At 45.9% G+C, this 14216-nt stretch overlaps 1 protein-coding gene and 1 pseudogene across 1 annotated transcript; one reads left to right on the top strand and one right to left on the bottom strand.

Annotated features, from left to right (window-relative positions):
* The first annotated feature begins 338 nt into the window (after positions 1–338).
* LOC133884137 (very-long-chain 3-oxoacyl-CoA reductase 1-like) lies at positions 339–2444 on the top strand (annotated as a pseudogene).
* A 3626-nt stretch (positions 2445–6070) lies between these two features.
* On the bottom strand, positions 6071–9661 carry LOC133884604 (probable glycerol-3-phosphate dehydrogenase [NAD(+)] 3, cytosolic). Its single transcript, XM_062324068.1, has 5 exons — positions 8359–9661; positions 7553–7774; positions 6826–7073; positions 6590–6729; positions 6071–6494 (listed from the first exon to the last, which is right to left on the bottom strand). The coding sequence occupies exons 1-5, from the start codon at positions 8987–8989 to the stop codon at positions 6353–6355; spliced, it is 1383 nt and encodes a 460-aa protein (XP_062180052.1). The 5' UTR covers positions 8990–9661; the 3' UTR covers positions 6071–6352.
* Positions 9662–14216: the final 4555 nt, after the last annotated feature.

Below are 14216 nucleotides of genomic sequence, written 5' to 3'. Positions count from 1 at the left end.
TGGTAGCAGGCCTCTATGCTGAGCCTCATCGTTCAATGTTTTTAGGCTGTTCATGAGCTTTCTTAACTTGATTTTAATTTTACTCCCTTAGCTATCTCTACTAATTAGAAAATACGTAATGGTCATTTCAAGACAGGTAGGATGTCTTGCCTCCGTGTCCTGCAGACCACCCTTAAACTTCACAGAAATTACCCACATCATATTACTCGATAAATAGTCGATTTCCTTCCCTCTTCACCCATTCGGGCTCTCCCTGACCCAGGAATTGCCCTTCTCCCCACCCTCAACCTCGCTCTTATGATTATAGGGTTAGCGATGCCCGCAACCTTCGCTACCCCATGGCCTCCCTCTCAACAACCCCCAACAAATCTGTCGCTCCAGTCTCCACCTCTCTCTCTCTGGTCATTGACGCCAGCGGAAGCCCCGACGCCTACCTGCTTCGCTCTGCACGCCTAGGCAAGCCCCTGAGCTGCCGCTATGGCGCCTAGGCTGTCATCACCAGCACCACTGACGGCATCATCCGCGCCATCGCGTTTTGCCTCATTGGCCACAACCCGGACAAGCTCACTGCGGTGGCCACCGAGATCAAGGCCAAGCACCCCAAGGTCCCCGAGGTGTGCACCTTCGTGCTCGAATTCGTCGGCAAGGGGCTCACCGCGGGTGTGGAGACGCTGAAGGAGGCCATCTGGGGCCTCGACGTCGGCGTGATCATCAACAACTTTAGGGTGTCATACCTATATGCATGCTACTTCCACGAGGTGGACGAGGAGCTGATGTGCAACCTGATCCGGGTCAACGTTAAGGGCGTCACACGGCTCACGCGCGTCGTGCTACCCAACATGGTCGAGAGGAAGCATGGCGCCATCGTCAACATTGCCGTCTTTGTCGTGCCCTCCGATTCGCTCTACTCCGTCTACGCCGCCACCAAAGCATGAGTTCCTCGCGTCCCTGTTCTCGAATTAGTGTTTTGCTTCGTCTCTTTTGATGTTTATTGCAGCAGTTCTAAATGTTCATGCTTATATTGACTCCAATTTAGGATACATGGCGGCAGTGGGAGTAAGATTGAGAACAAAGGAACACGCCTATGATACCTGCCCTGTGCTTGATTTAGCTTTTTAAGGTGTTTGTTAGGATCTGGAACTATTCTCAGAAGATTGGATAGGGAATCAGAGGAAACACTTTTGGTACGAGATTTCAGTTCTCATGTCATAGTCATATCAGATTCCGATGCAAGCAGAGGTGGTGCTAGATGTGCTATATTGTAAGGATAGGAATAGTTGGAGAGTGGAATTGCATCAGTTTAGGGTTTTTTTTTTGAAATGTTTAGCTTGTTCAGATCTGATGTGGATTGCATCATTTACTAAAATTTTATAGTAATTATCTTGCATTATTTCAGAGAATTAGGAATATCTTGACTTTTATTTATTTCTGCTGATGTTCAGTTATACTGAATAATGATTTTTTTTTTACTTTCGACTTCTTAGGTATGTTGACCAATTTTCAAGATGCCTTTATGTTGAGTACAAGAGCAAGGGTATTGATGTGCAGTGCCGGGTAACAATTGATCTCTCTTTGCAACAAATGTATCTCGTCTCAAATTATTCAATATTTTATGCAGTCATCTACTCAACAAAAGATTTTTACATTGTTCAGATAAATCATTGGTTGTCACGGAAGTTCTAATTTTTTTCTGCCATACTTTCCACACAAATATCTCTGTGAACAACGAAAAATGAATGCTTATGAAACAATCCAATTGTTCTTTTTAAGTTTCCTATGTATGCTACGACAGAAGATGTCAATGTGATTTTTTTTAGATAATGGAAAATTGTCATAATGTGATAGTGCTCACAAACTAAAGTAATCCTAAAAATTGTAGATTGCTTAAACTAAATCACCAAAATTATGATTTCTCATGTTCTACTGAAATTACTTAAGTTTGTTCCTCTATTCAACCGAGGTATACCTATCTTTCGCCTCTTCTTATTGACCACTCTATTTAGTCCATTTACAATTGCTACATCTATATTGTTAGGAATACATTTTGTCATCTGTATGAACTTTTGCACTCTAACTTGACTTATTTGATCTATTCAGGTGCCCTTGTATGTGGTGACAAAGATGACATCCATCAGGAAATCTTCCTTCATGGTCCATCTACTGAAACCTATGCTCGCGCTGTTGTTCACCACATTGGATATGAGTCTAGGTGCATGCCGTACTAGCCACACTATGTTGTGTGGTTCTTGATCTCCATGCTTCCTGAGTCCCTGGTAGACAACATGCGCCTGAACATGTGCATCAAGATTCGTAAGAAGGGGAAAACTAAGGATGCCAAGAAGAAAGCACAGTTACGACTGATACTTGCTGAACACATGATGAAATTTGCAATGCTTCTCCTGGACAATTATCCCTATTATTGTTGTAGGCACTTTATGCAATAGTTAAATTGTCTTTAGAATCTGTTGTAGTTGAGGATGATATTGTTCCCTCCACAGTTATGAAACAGATACCTATAATTTTTTCATTTCAGAACACTAGATGCATTTAAAGTGGAATGGAATTGACTGAAGTTGTGCAACTCTGTTTAGCTATGTTCTAATGCGGTTTGTTTGCCGTTCAAAAATCCGAGATGGCTTTTCTTCTGTTTGCTTAGGTACGGACTTGTAGACAATTGTTAGGTTTAACCTTTTAGTAGGATTTGATCATCCATGAAGACTTGGGAGCCCATATTTGTGGCCGCAATCACAACACTGAAAGTAACTATTGCTGCAGTGATTCTTGGCAAAATTCCACTCTGCAGTGATCATTTGGCAAACGATTTTGAACTGCATTTCCAACCATGTCCGGCTTGGATGTCCTTATGGAAGCATTAATATTTTTAACTGAGGCGTGTCACTGAAAGAAAGCAACGCATGTTATTTTTCAAACAACAATCTCAAGTGCCACAATTGGATTATGAAGTAAAGCTAAACCGCCATATCGGTCTTGATTTCCCAACATGTCTACACTTCTTATGACTTCAATTGTAGATTGTTGTATCCGTGAAACCACTGAAGGTCCGCAACTGGATTCTATCAAAAATGGCAGGATTGATAACTGACTTTGTTATCTCTCTTGCTAACCGCTGATATATGGATCTAAGGCCATAGATTCGACGTAATAGGCGGCTAGAGATCCATGTTGTCGTATACACTATAATTAAGATTGGTCTCCATGCAATGTTTTGTTTTGTGTTGTGACTATTGTCGGTGGAATAAGTCATGGTTTCATTAGAACATGAGGTTAATAAAAGGTGTCTCGATTCTGAATTTTCTGATTGTGAGACTGTAACTCATCTTCTTATGTATCTAATATTGTGTGTTCAGGATTTCTGGTGAATCAAACGCTCTCAGTCTCTTCAAACTTTTAGTATATGCATTATCGAGATCCTGATGACGTCCAGTCGGTGCTGCACGTTTCTTAAGATCCTCCTCACCATCGTTCTCCCCCCTCCCCCCCCCTCAGCATCTTCCTCTGCTTCGGATGCACAGCATACACCCCTCCCCCTTCCCCTATCACCATGATCAGATGATGTGCACCTTTTAGCCGGGACAGATCTCCACCGTGATTTCTCGCTAGGTGTCTCAAGAATCAGACTAATTTTAGAGGAGTCAATAATATTATCATATGTAAATTTTTGACTTCCATTACAACGTAAAAACATTCAACTAGTCAGTCTGATTTTCCTCCCTCAAGTTCTACCGGTTACGGAACCTAACCACACTAACAAAACCGAATATCTTCCTTCCGTCCGATCCTCGACATCGCCATTTCCATCCTCACCGGTCGCCATGTCCCGCCGCCTCCTCCTCCCATCTCATTCCCAATCCCATCGCCGCTCCTCCCACCTCATTCTACCCGTCTTCCTCCCGCAAGCCCTTCTCCTTGAGCTCCCGCACGGTATTTCGGATAGAACAGTGTGCACGCGGTATTCCGGTGCCCATCGGACTTTGCCAAGAGAAGCTCCAAATCGAAACAGGACCCGGCAACCCGCATCGATTCCTTGCGGCCACATCAGCAAGGAGAGCCCACGAAGCCAACGGTGGCCTCGTCTCTCCGCTTCCCCAACGACCTGAGATGCAGGCACCGTCTTGTTCCTCAACCACGGCTGCCACCTTTGTTGCCTCTCCACCCCTACCAAAGCTCGCTCATCTCCCCCCAGCCCCCCAGCGCCGGTGCTGGTGCTGCTAGGCTCCCCGGGTCTCTCCCTCTCTCTCTTCACCCGTAGCACTGATGCCGCCACAATGGACCTTCAGCACTGATGGCGGCGCCATGGATGAGCCGGTACGTGTAGCAGCTCGGCCTGCTAATGGTTGGTGGTGGGGCGTGCGGGAAACGCCTGCAAAGGAGGGGGGGGGGGAGGCAGATCTGGGGGAAGGCAGATCTCGTCGGATCCGCCTCGGACCAGAATGGTGCGACTCGGATTCGATCCGACCTCGAGGAGGACATCGTTGACGGCTCAGGCGGTGGCGCGTGCTAGCGACGTTGCGGAGGTGCAGACTGCAGTACACGACGGATCCATAACTGTGTTACCCGGACACCCAATGTTTAAATTTTTTTATCGAGTCGGACACTCGCGGATCCGTGTCGGATTCCGACACCCGTATCGGATTCCGACACACGGGTTGGATTCCAAGTGGTATTTGGTGTGTCTCAATTTTTTTTGCCGAATCGGATACCCCGACACGAGTCGGACTCCGACACCCACATCAGTGTCCATGTAACATAGACCCATACTGATATGCCAAGATTGGCATGAAGGTTGGACTCAGCGACGACGACTTCGGGACGACGATTGTGACCTTGGGAGAAGTCGCCGACTTCGAAGTCAGCGACGGCGGCGTTCTACGTCGTGTGCATGTGTGTGCTGTTCAAGCCATTGCAGTTGTACTGTACAGGGTATCGCTGTTAGGGGCGGTAATAGGTCGGATCGGAATTGGGTGGAGCAATAACATACCTGACTCGAAACATGAAATCTGATTTGGACTCGAAAATCAAATTAGGTGTAAATTCACCCTGGCCTTGGCCTCCGTGGGCATCAAGACTTGATGGGGGACTCGAAACCCGAGCCTATCTCTTCTTCTCATTGTGAATCTGATTTTTTTCTCATTGTGGAAGCGCTCTAGTAGTGTGGCTCCCGCTCTAATAGCAGGCAAGGCGATGGCGTTGGAGGGCCGTGGAGACGGTGGAGCCGAGGAGGACGCAAAGTCGCAGGAGGGCCACAGGCGACGCTATTGTGGCGGCGCACGGGCGACGACCTCCTGCGTTGGAAAACGAGCGCACCGACTCGGCCACTTGGACGGCGGCCTCCGCCGGCGAGCGAGCGCACAGGCGAGGCCGGGCTCAGGCAACACGTGGCAACCTCCTTCGCCTGACGAGCAAGCGCATAGGCTCGATCGTGTCCAGCACCGACTATGGTGCTGAAGGGCCAATGAGCCAGACCAATCGGCCCAAAGGTAGGGAAGAAAGGATTTTGGGGCTTGTAGGGCACCCGTGATCGCAAAATTCAATTCGAAACCGAATCTAACTCATGCCGAGGCCCGACCTGATAGCCCTGCGGGGCAATTTTTACCCCCACCCCTGTCCCTATTGGGTCTGAAACTAGCAGGGCTCAACAAGACCCGACCCATTGCACCCTTAGTCGATATCGCCGGCTATCATGCCGGTGGCGACGATTTAATCATGGTGGTCTGCAAGCCTCACCACGTGTACACATATGTGCACAGTGCATGTACGTGTGTGTCTGTATTTCCAACGTGTCAAAACCGCTCCATGTACGCGTCACATAGAATGAAAATTACGGTTAAAACTAGTTATGGAGGTCATATGTCCAGTTTTGGAAAGTTACCGGTGTTTCTTGTCTGATTGTAGCTGAGAGAGGAAAACCAGATTTATTACGTCATAGCTGAGGGAGGTAAAATAGACTTTTTTTCATTATTTAACCGGCCGTGGTTGGGCCTCATATGACATACTGTATGGGCTGTAAGATGCCTTTGCAAGTTTTCACGAACTGACAGACTCAAAGGGATCACAACAAATACAGATCTTTATTCCCATCAATAACAAATAAAACTGAATCGAAACAGGTTGTATATACAGATGGACGTCAGGCACATGAAGCTACTTGAAATTGGGGGCAGTAAGAACTCTATCCTGACATGCTAAATATCTCATCATCCAACTCCTAGTGTGCACACAACACACCACACATTTGGGGGCACGCAGAGAATGATCTTGAAGACCAGTATGTAAGTTTGCATCAGCACCACCGGCAAGCTCACAGCGAATACTGCAGGAAGAAAGAACATATCTAAGCCTTGGCATCTCCTTTAGGTAGGCCAAGAAGAGATGGTCGGTAAAGAGACTGGCGCTGTGCCATCTCAATTCTTTCCCGTGGATCGGACATCGATTCATCTCGTATGGCCTGGAGGATGGAATCGGTTGCAAGTTCCCTGCAGGTGAAAAATGAAACAATTTAAGGTGCCTGACAGGACAGTGGAATTGTACCCAAAAAACATTAACAGTGATAGTCCAAAAACATTCCAACCTCTTGATTAAAATTTTGTAAAGTGTTTTGAGTATTGGGCACAGCTCAACAGGAGCAACAGGCTTCTTGGTTTCTGGATGCATCACACTTAGGCTCCCCTGGCTCAGGAGTTCATAAAATGCATTGACTGCGGAAACACCCTAAAATGACAGAAATTATCAGAATATAGCTACCCCATACCAAAAAGGCACCCAGAAATTAAGGAAACTTTATGTTACTAAGATCGCAGAACGAACCTGGATAGTCCCTTTGCCTTTGATACTGTCCCCCATTTCCAGAGTCAGTTCCCCCTTAGCTAACTTCTGCCCATACCATGCATTACGACCTTTCAGCAGTGTGACATAAGTATCAGCTAATAAAGGTCCTGCAAGTTTCTCAGGTTCTTCCGCTAGGAGGTGGGTGATGTATATCATTTCAGACGTGCAAAGTGAAAAGTACACTGATTTGCTGGTTGCACTCTCATTGGTAAGTGCTGCCACCATACCTACATGATCATAAGATGTTCAGCAGCACGACCGAAACATTAGGCTCCAAAATAATTAGGCACACGGTGATAAAGAACATATAAACATATATGGAAACACTCTCCCATGTCTAAAATTCTGTAAGTTACTGGATTTACGTTTTTTAACCCATCACATGAGACTCTGCATACATTTTAACAATAGTTGGATTCTCTGTTGTCTGACAAATCAAAGCGACATTGCATTTGGCAGAGACAACAGCATTGCAACATATAATGAATGCAAATAATATACTTCATGAAATGGGACAGCAAGTATTGAATATAAGATGTCAAAATAGCAATTTTTTTAGTTTGATGTTGAAAAATGACATAACTTTGTTCAAGCATATCATGTGAGCTGGAAAAATGGAGGACCCAAATGATAATTCCATTCTTCTGATAAAAAAATTTCGAGTCAATCTGAACATAAGACAGCAAATGAGCAAATGGAAACTTACCAGCACCAATGGCATATACATTCTTTAAGCCGCCCATGACTTCATGAGTAATGAGATCACTATTATCCCATACAATAAAATGGGGCTGCCTCAAAAATTTTGCAAGAGGTTTCCTCCACCTGTCAGCTCCACATATGCGAGCATTTGCGTATTCTTTGTTATAAATCTCAGAAGCAATGTTTGGGCCTCCAAGATAAAGAATGTTCCCCAGCGGAACTCCAGCTGCAATTAGAATCCATGATCAACATCCACAAAAGAAAGAAAGCAAAAGAGTGCAACAGGGGGAACGCATAAGTGCAAGTAAATAACATATGGAATTGATATAAAGAGCACAGGATGTCATTTTCAGTTCGGTAAAACAAATCCAGGAAACAGATCGCATGTGATGGGTAGAGACCAGAACACGCAAAGTTCAGTAGTACTTCAGATAAGCCCTGCTAAACTGTTTTACATGTGCAGAGGGGAATCAAGGATTACAAAAATAACACATGAGCATTCCCTTAGCTGCAAGATGAACAACTTAGTAAGGGACTGAGGGCATCAACTACCTCTCCAAACACTCAACAACAGATAGAGAATATACCATATAATCATCAACCATCCAATAAATATGAAGGGCTGTAGGTACAGACCAAGATTAGCCAGAAAAAAATCATCAGAAACATTCCAGAGCTGTTGTACCTTGAATTCTTGAAAAGGTGAGCAGCAATTAAATCTTTCTTTAAATTTATTGTCCCTACTTCCACAAATATTGCAGCTACGAGATTAACGAAATTATTAACTCAAGACTCGAGAAAAGAACTCACTCGCATTGCTGATCATCTGCGTTGGTGTTATGATCCGGGGCACGGGGTCGAGCGACGCCTCGATCCCCTTTGCCAGCGAGATGATCAGCGGCGGGCTGATCCGCTCCTTCCAGTACCTCCCGATCTCCCCGAACACCTCCTTGGTCTCCGTGGACGGCAGCCCATTGACGACAATGTCGGCGTCCCAGACGGCCTCCTGCAGGTTGGTGACGACCTTGAGCGGGCAGAGCGGCGTGTCGAGCATGTTGAGGCAGAACCCGTCGCGGAGGATCTCGTCGGCGTGGAGCGTGCGGTCCCCGAGCCGCGCCTCGACGTACTTGAGGTAGGCGCAGCGGCGGATGAGCCTCCGCAGCACGTCCTCGCGGGCGTTGATGACCTCGAAGAGCCGCTCGGCGTCGGCGCGGTCCACGGCGCGCCCAGCCCGGCGCCACACGCGCACCTGCACTCTGTCGCGGTGCCGGCCGTACGCGTCCTGCAGCAGCGCGCAGAAGACGCTCCCCCACGCCCCGGCCCCCACCCCGACGACCCGCAGCGGATCGCCCTCCGCCTTCCCCAGCAGCCGCCGCAGCTCCTCCAGCTTCTCCTCGACCGCCGCCGCCGCCGCACCGCCGTTCGTGTAGCTCCCCACCATCGCCGCTTCGCTTCACTAGTTCAACCCCTCGTCGTCACAGACGAAGGCGAGCTCAACACCCCAAGCTTCCAATCCAGCCGAGCGGGGAAGAGGGGGTTTTGCTGGTGAGAGCGAGGAGGAAATGCAGGTGGGTTTTGTGGGGTTGGGCGACCAGAAATACCGAATCCCAGCGCGAACTCGGTGTCGGTCGGCAAGCCCGAGGACCGCGGCCGCGCCGCCCCTTTGAACCCTGCTCTCCGAGGGTTGGTGGCGGCGCCCGCCCGGGTCTCGGCTCAGCAACCAGCACCAACTCCGCGGCGCAATCCGGTAAGCAAGCGAGCGAGCCAGAGAAAAACTAATCTTTTTTCCTTTTCGTGATTTCTATAACAAGGTTTCCACGGTGGGAGGCGGGGAGGGAGTTGCCGAGTCGGAGACGGCGGGTTCGTCGTGCACGAGGGCAACGAGGGCGGTGCCGCGGTGGGGGCCGGTGGAGACGCCAGACGCGTCCGAAAGGGATGGGCGCGGGCGCGCACACGGCGGGTTGGATGGTTTCGTCGTAGCACCGGGGAGATGGGGTAGTACGTCAGGCGGCGGTGGTCCGACGAGTCGATGACCGATGGCGCCACGTGATCGCGTTTGGCGAACACGGGGTGGGTCCCTGCCTCTACCCACCGCGGCGTGTCCGACGTGTCCTCCCGCTCAGGGCCGACCACCGGCGTGATCCACGAAACCTGGGAGCTGATCCGAGCGGAGCAGAGCAGCCCACTTGAGCACAGCACAGCACAGCGCACCCAGGATGGACAGCCGTGATCAGTCGGCGGCGTGCGGGGTTAGCTCGCGAGGATCAGCTTACTCGAAAGGAGTCAACACTTGTGAGTCGTTGCGGTTGGGAGTTGGCAGTTTCGATCCCACGCTGGTCCAACGTTCCGTCTCCATTTTGCTTCCCTACTCTCTTTTTTTTTTGGCGTTTCGCTTTCAGTGACTACGGAACAGGTCACAAAAATATCGTACTGCTTTGCAAAGCTGCGACCTGCGTCGTCCACACCCATGCCACCCACCTTGCTATGTTTAAATCGTGATAGAATCATGGCATTCAGCTCAAGTATTAGAACCGCGGTGAGATATTTTGTGTTGCGATTTTCCTCTACAACAGTTGACCGAAATCTCCTTTCTACGACCGAAATATCTTTTCTTTACACTCGGTGACTTAGGGCTTGAGAGGGTGGTTAGGGTTTCAAATTTCAGATCACACCACGCAATATACACTCGAATAAAGACAAACACAGAAGGCTCCATGGAAATATCGAATGCACTGAAGAATCAAGACTTCCCTGTTTCCAATATGCAGTACTCTATTGTTTCAGTCTTCGAGCTCTGTCTGACGCTAAATTCCATTACAGATAATCTGGTTACAAATTCTTGTAATACGCAAGTACCATCATAATGGTTGCTTGCTGTGACTATATTACTCGACAAAATCACACTGACAAAGAAATCTTGACAAGACGTCCTTTTCCATCATGAAAGATTGGTTGCTAAACATGGGAGCATCAGAGTTTTTGTACCTACTACGAAACTATAAAGCTTCTGGGCCTTCAGGAATCAACTCATAAGGCCAACTTTAACAGAGGTAGCTTCTGTACTTTTCTTCTTGCTACATTAAAATGTCTATCCCTCCATATCGTACCTCTCTCCAACAGATGCTCCAAATCAACTTTTTCTGCTGCTACATTAATACCGTTGGAATGGAGTAGCCGGCAAATTTACTACCTACTGTAGCATGCATCATCACTGTGCACTGAGTATGCATGTGGGTCTGGAGGAGGACGAGAGTAATAAAAGGTAGGAAATATGGTGTCTGTTGGAGATGAAAAAAAATAGAGAATGATATAATAGTGTTAGAGAATAGGGTGTGAATTTTTAGAATTTCTGTTGAAGATGACCTAACCATCGGTCTTAACATCTATTTTTCTAAACTCGACGGGAATGCACTTGAGGATAACAGAGATGACCATAATAACTGAGCCAAGAATCACACTGAGCAACCATAGCTCCCAACTCAACGGTACAGTGTTTGCGAATGTGCCAAGAAATTCCACTATAATCACTTGGAATATGACAGTAGCTGTTAATATACTGACAAAGATCCAATTTTTTAATATCCCTCTGAATACATTGATCTTTTCCATTTCCCTACTGTTTGTTTCGTTGAAAACCTGAAAGGGTGGCAAATTAAATTGGGCTATGTCGTCCGAACAATGCAATAATTCATGTATATTTACTGGAATATATATCCTTTCTTTACACTCGACGGTGACTTAGGGCTTGAGATGGTGGTTAGAGTTTCAGATTTTAGGGTTTCTAAAGGCTGCTAGCTTAGAGAGGGCATAGACGGTGGACATATATGTAGCGGTGATGGATGGATGGCAGAAAGGTGAGGTGGGGCTCCATGGGTCGCGGTGCTAGAGTACGATGGGTGGATAGTGTTGGCAGCAAGGAGGCAAGAAAGTAGTATGACAACATTAGGTTGGGCGGCGGATCGGAGACGGAGGAGGAGGGTAAGCCACCAGAGAAAAACACACACACACAAAAAGTCGAGAGCGACCAAAAAGATCTTAAGGTTGAAGATGATCATCTACTTTGAATTCTCATCCTGAGATCCATGGTATGTGAATAGTAAAATATTTGATTTTGAGCTGACTAAAGTTAACATCTCCCTCTAGGTTGGGAATGTTTTGTTAGTTTAGTCTTTTTCTGCATTACAGTTTGATTAGGTATTGTCCATCGTAAGACTTCGAATGGTAAAAATTGTACAATTGTATCGGTACTTGATCTGACTTGAGTCATCGTTGAGTGTATCGAACATACACCATGTATGATAATTTTATCCAGATATGACGAAACGAAATATAGAAAGGGGCACTGTTCAAATATAACCTCTCTTATTAAAATTTTTATTTCAACATCAAAGAAACATAATCACAGTTCGATTTACGCCTGAACAAAAAACGCAGAGAACCTGAAGATCACACCACGCAATATACAAACACAGAAGGCTCCATAGAAATATAGAATGCACTGAAGAATCAAGACTTCCCTGTTTCCAATATGCAGCACTCTATTGTTGCAGTCTTCGAGCTCTGTCTGACGCTGAATTCCATTACAGATAACCTGGTTACAAATTCTTGTAATATGTAGGTACCATCATAATGGCTGCTTGCTGTGACTATATTACTCGACAAAATCACACGGGCAAAGAAATCTTGACAAGACATCCTTTTCCACCATGAAAGATTGGTTGCTAAACATGGGAGCATCAGAGTTTTTGTACCTACTATGAAACTATAAAGCTTCTGGGTCTTCAGGAATCAACTCATAACCATGGGGCTTAACATCTGTTTTCCTAGACTCGACGGGAATGCACTTGAGGATAACAGAGTTGACGATACTAACTAAGCCAAGAATGACACTGAGTAACCATAGCTCCCAACTCAACGGCACAGTGTTTGCGAATGTGCCAAGAAATTCTACTATAATCACTTGGAATATGACAGTAGCGGTTAATATACTGACAAAGATCCAATTTTTTAATATCCCTCTGAATACATTGATCTTTTCCATTTCCCTACTGTTTATTTCGCTGAAAACCTGAAAGAGTGGCAAATTAAATTGGGCTATGTCGTCCCAACAATGCAATAATTCATGTATATTTACTGGAATATATATTCTTTCTTTATACTCGACGGTGACTTAGGGCTTGAGATGGTGGTTAGAGTTTCAGATTTTAGGGGTTTCTAAAGGCCCCTAGCTTAGAGAAGGCATAGACGGTGGACATATATGCAGTGGTGACGGATGGATGGCAGAACGGTGAGGTGGGGCTCCATGGGTCGCGGTGGTAGAGTACAATGGGTGGATAGTGTTGGCAGCAAGGAGGCAAGAAAGTAGCATGACAACGCTAGGTTGGGCGGTGGACCGGAGACGGAGGAGGAGGGTAAGCCACCGGAGAAAAACACACATAAAAAAGTCGAGAGCGACCAAAAAGATCTTAAGGTTGAAGATGATCATCTACTTTGAATTCTCATCCTGAGATCCGTGGTATGTGAATAGTAAAATATTTGATTCTTAGCTCACTAAAGTTAACATCTCCCTCTAGATTGGGAATGTTTTGTTAGTTTAGTTTTTTTTTCTACATTACAGTTTGATTAGGTATCGTCCATCGTAAGACTCCGAATGGTAAAAATTGTGCAATTGTATCGGTACTTGACCTGACTTGAGTCACCGTTGAGTGTATCGAACATACACCATGTATGATAATTTTATCCAGATATGACGAAACGAAATATAGAAAGGGGCACTGTTCAAATATAACCTCTCTTATTTAAATTTTTATTTCAACATCAAAGAAACATAATCACAGTTCGATTTACGCCTGAACAAAAAACGCAGAGAACCTGAAGATCACACCACGCAATATACAAACACAGAAGGCTCCATAGAAATATAGAATGCACTGAAGAATCAAGACTTCCCTATTTCCAATATGCAGCACTCTATTGTTGCAGTCTTCGAGCTCTGTCTGACGCTGAATTCCATTACAGATAACTTGGTTACAAATTCTTGTAATATGTAGGTACCATCATAATGGCTGCTTGCTGTGACTATATTACTCGACAAAATCACACGGACAAAGAAATCTTGACAAAACATCCTTTTCCACCATGAAAGATTGGTTGCTAAACATGGGAGCATCAGCGTTTTTGTACCTACTATGAAACTATAAAGCTTCTGGGTCTTCAGGAATCAACTCATAACCATGGGGCTTAACATCTGTTTTCCTAGACTCGACGGGAATGCACTTGAGGATAACAGAGTTGACGATACTAACTAAGCCAAGAATGACACTGAGTAACCATAGCTCCCAACTCAACGGCACAGTGTTTGCGAATGTGCCAAGAAATTCCACTATAATCACTTGGAATATGACAGTAGCGGTTAATGTACTGACAAAGATCTAATTTTTTAATATCCCTCTGAATACATTGATCTTTTCCATTTCCCTACTGTTTATTTCGCTGAAAACCTGAAAGAGTGGCAAATTAAATTGGGCTATGTCGTCCCAACAATGCAATAATTCATGTATATTTACTGGAATATATATTCTTTCTTTATACTCGACGGTGACTTAGGGCTTGAGATGGTGGTTAGAGTTTCAGATTTTAGGGGTTTCTAAAGGCCCCTAGCTTAGAGA

This window comes from Phragmites australis, chromosome 11, assembly GCF_958298935.1.
Source record: "Phragmites australis chromosome 11, lpPhrAust1.1, whole genome shotgun sequence".
NCBI lineage: Eukaryota > Viridiplantae > Streptophyta > Magnoliopsida > Poales > Poaceae > Phragmites > Phragmites australis.
The sequence above is the reverse complement of the archived record's forward strand: the minus strand, read 5'-3'. Positions and strand labels throughout refer to the sequence as shown.

Bases quoted from the DNA above. Each gene is read 5' to 3' on its own strand.
- LOC133884604 (XM_062324068.1), bottom strand. From the start codon at position 8,989: ATGGTGGGGAGCTACACGAACGGCGGTGCGGCGGCGGCGGCGGTCGAG. The intron at 7,775-8,358 runs GTGAGTTCTTTT...TTCTAATTGCAG, and splicing joins GCAGATGATCAGCAATGCGA to CTGGAGTTCCGCTGGGGAAC. The intron at 6,730-6,825 runs GTTCGTTCTGCG...CTGTCATTTTAG, and splicing joins AAGGCAAAGGGACTATCCAG to GGTGTTTCCGCAGTCAATGC.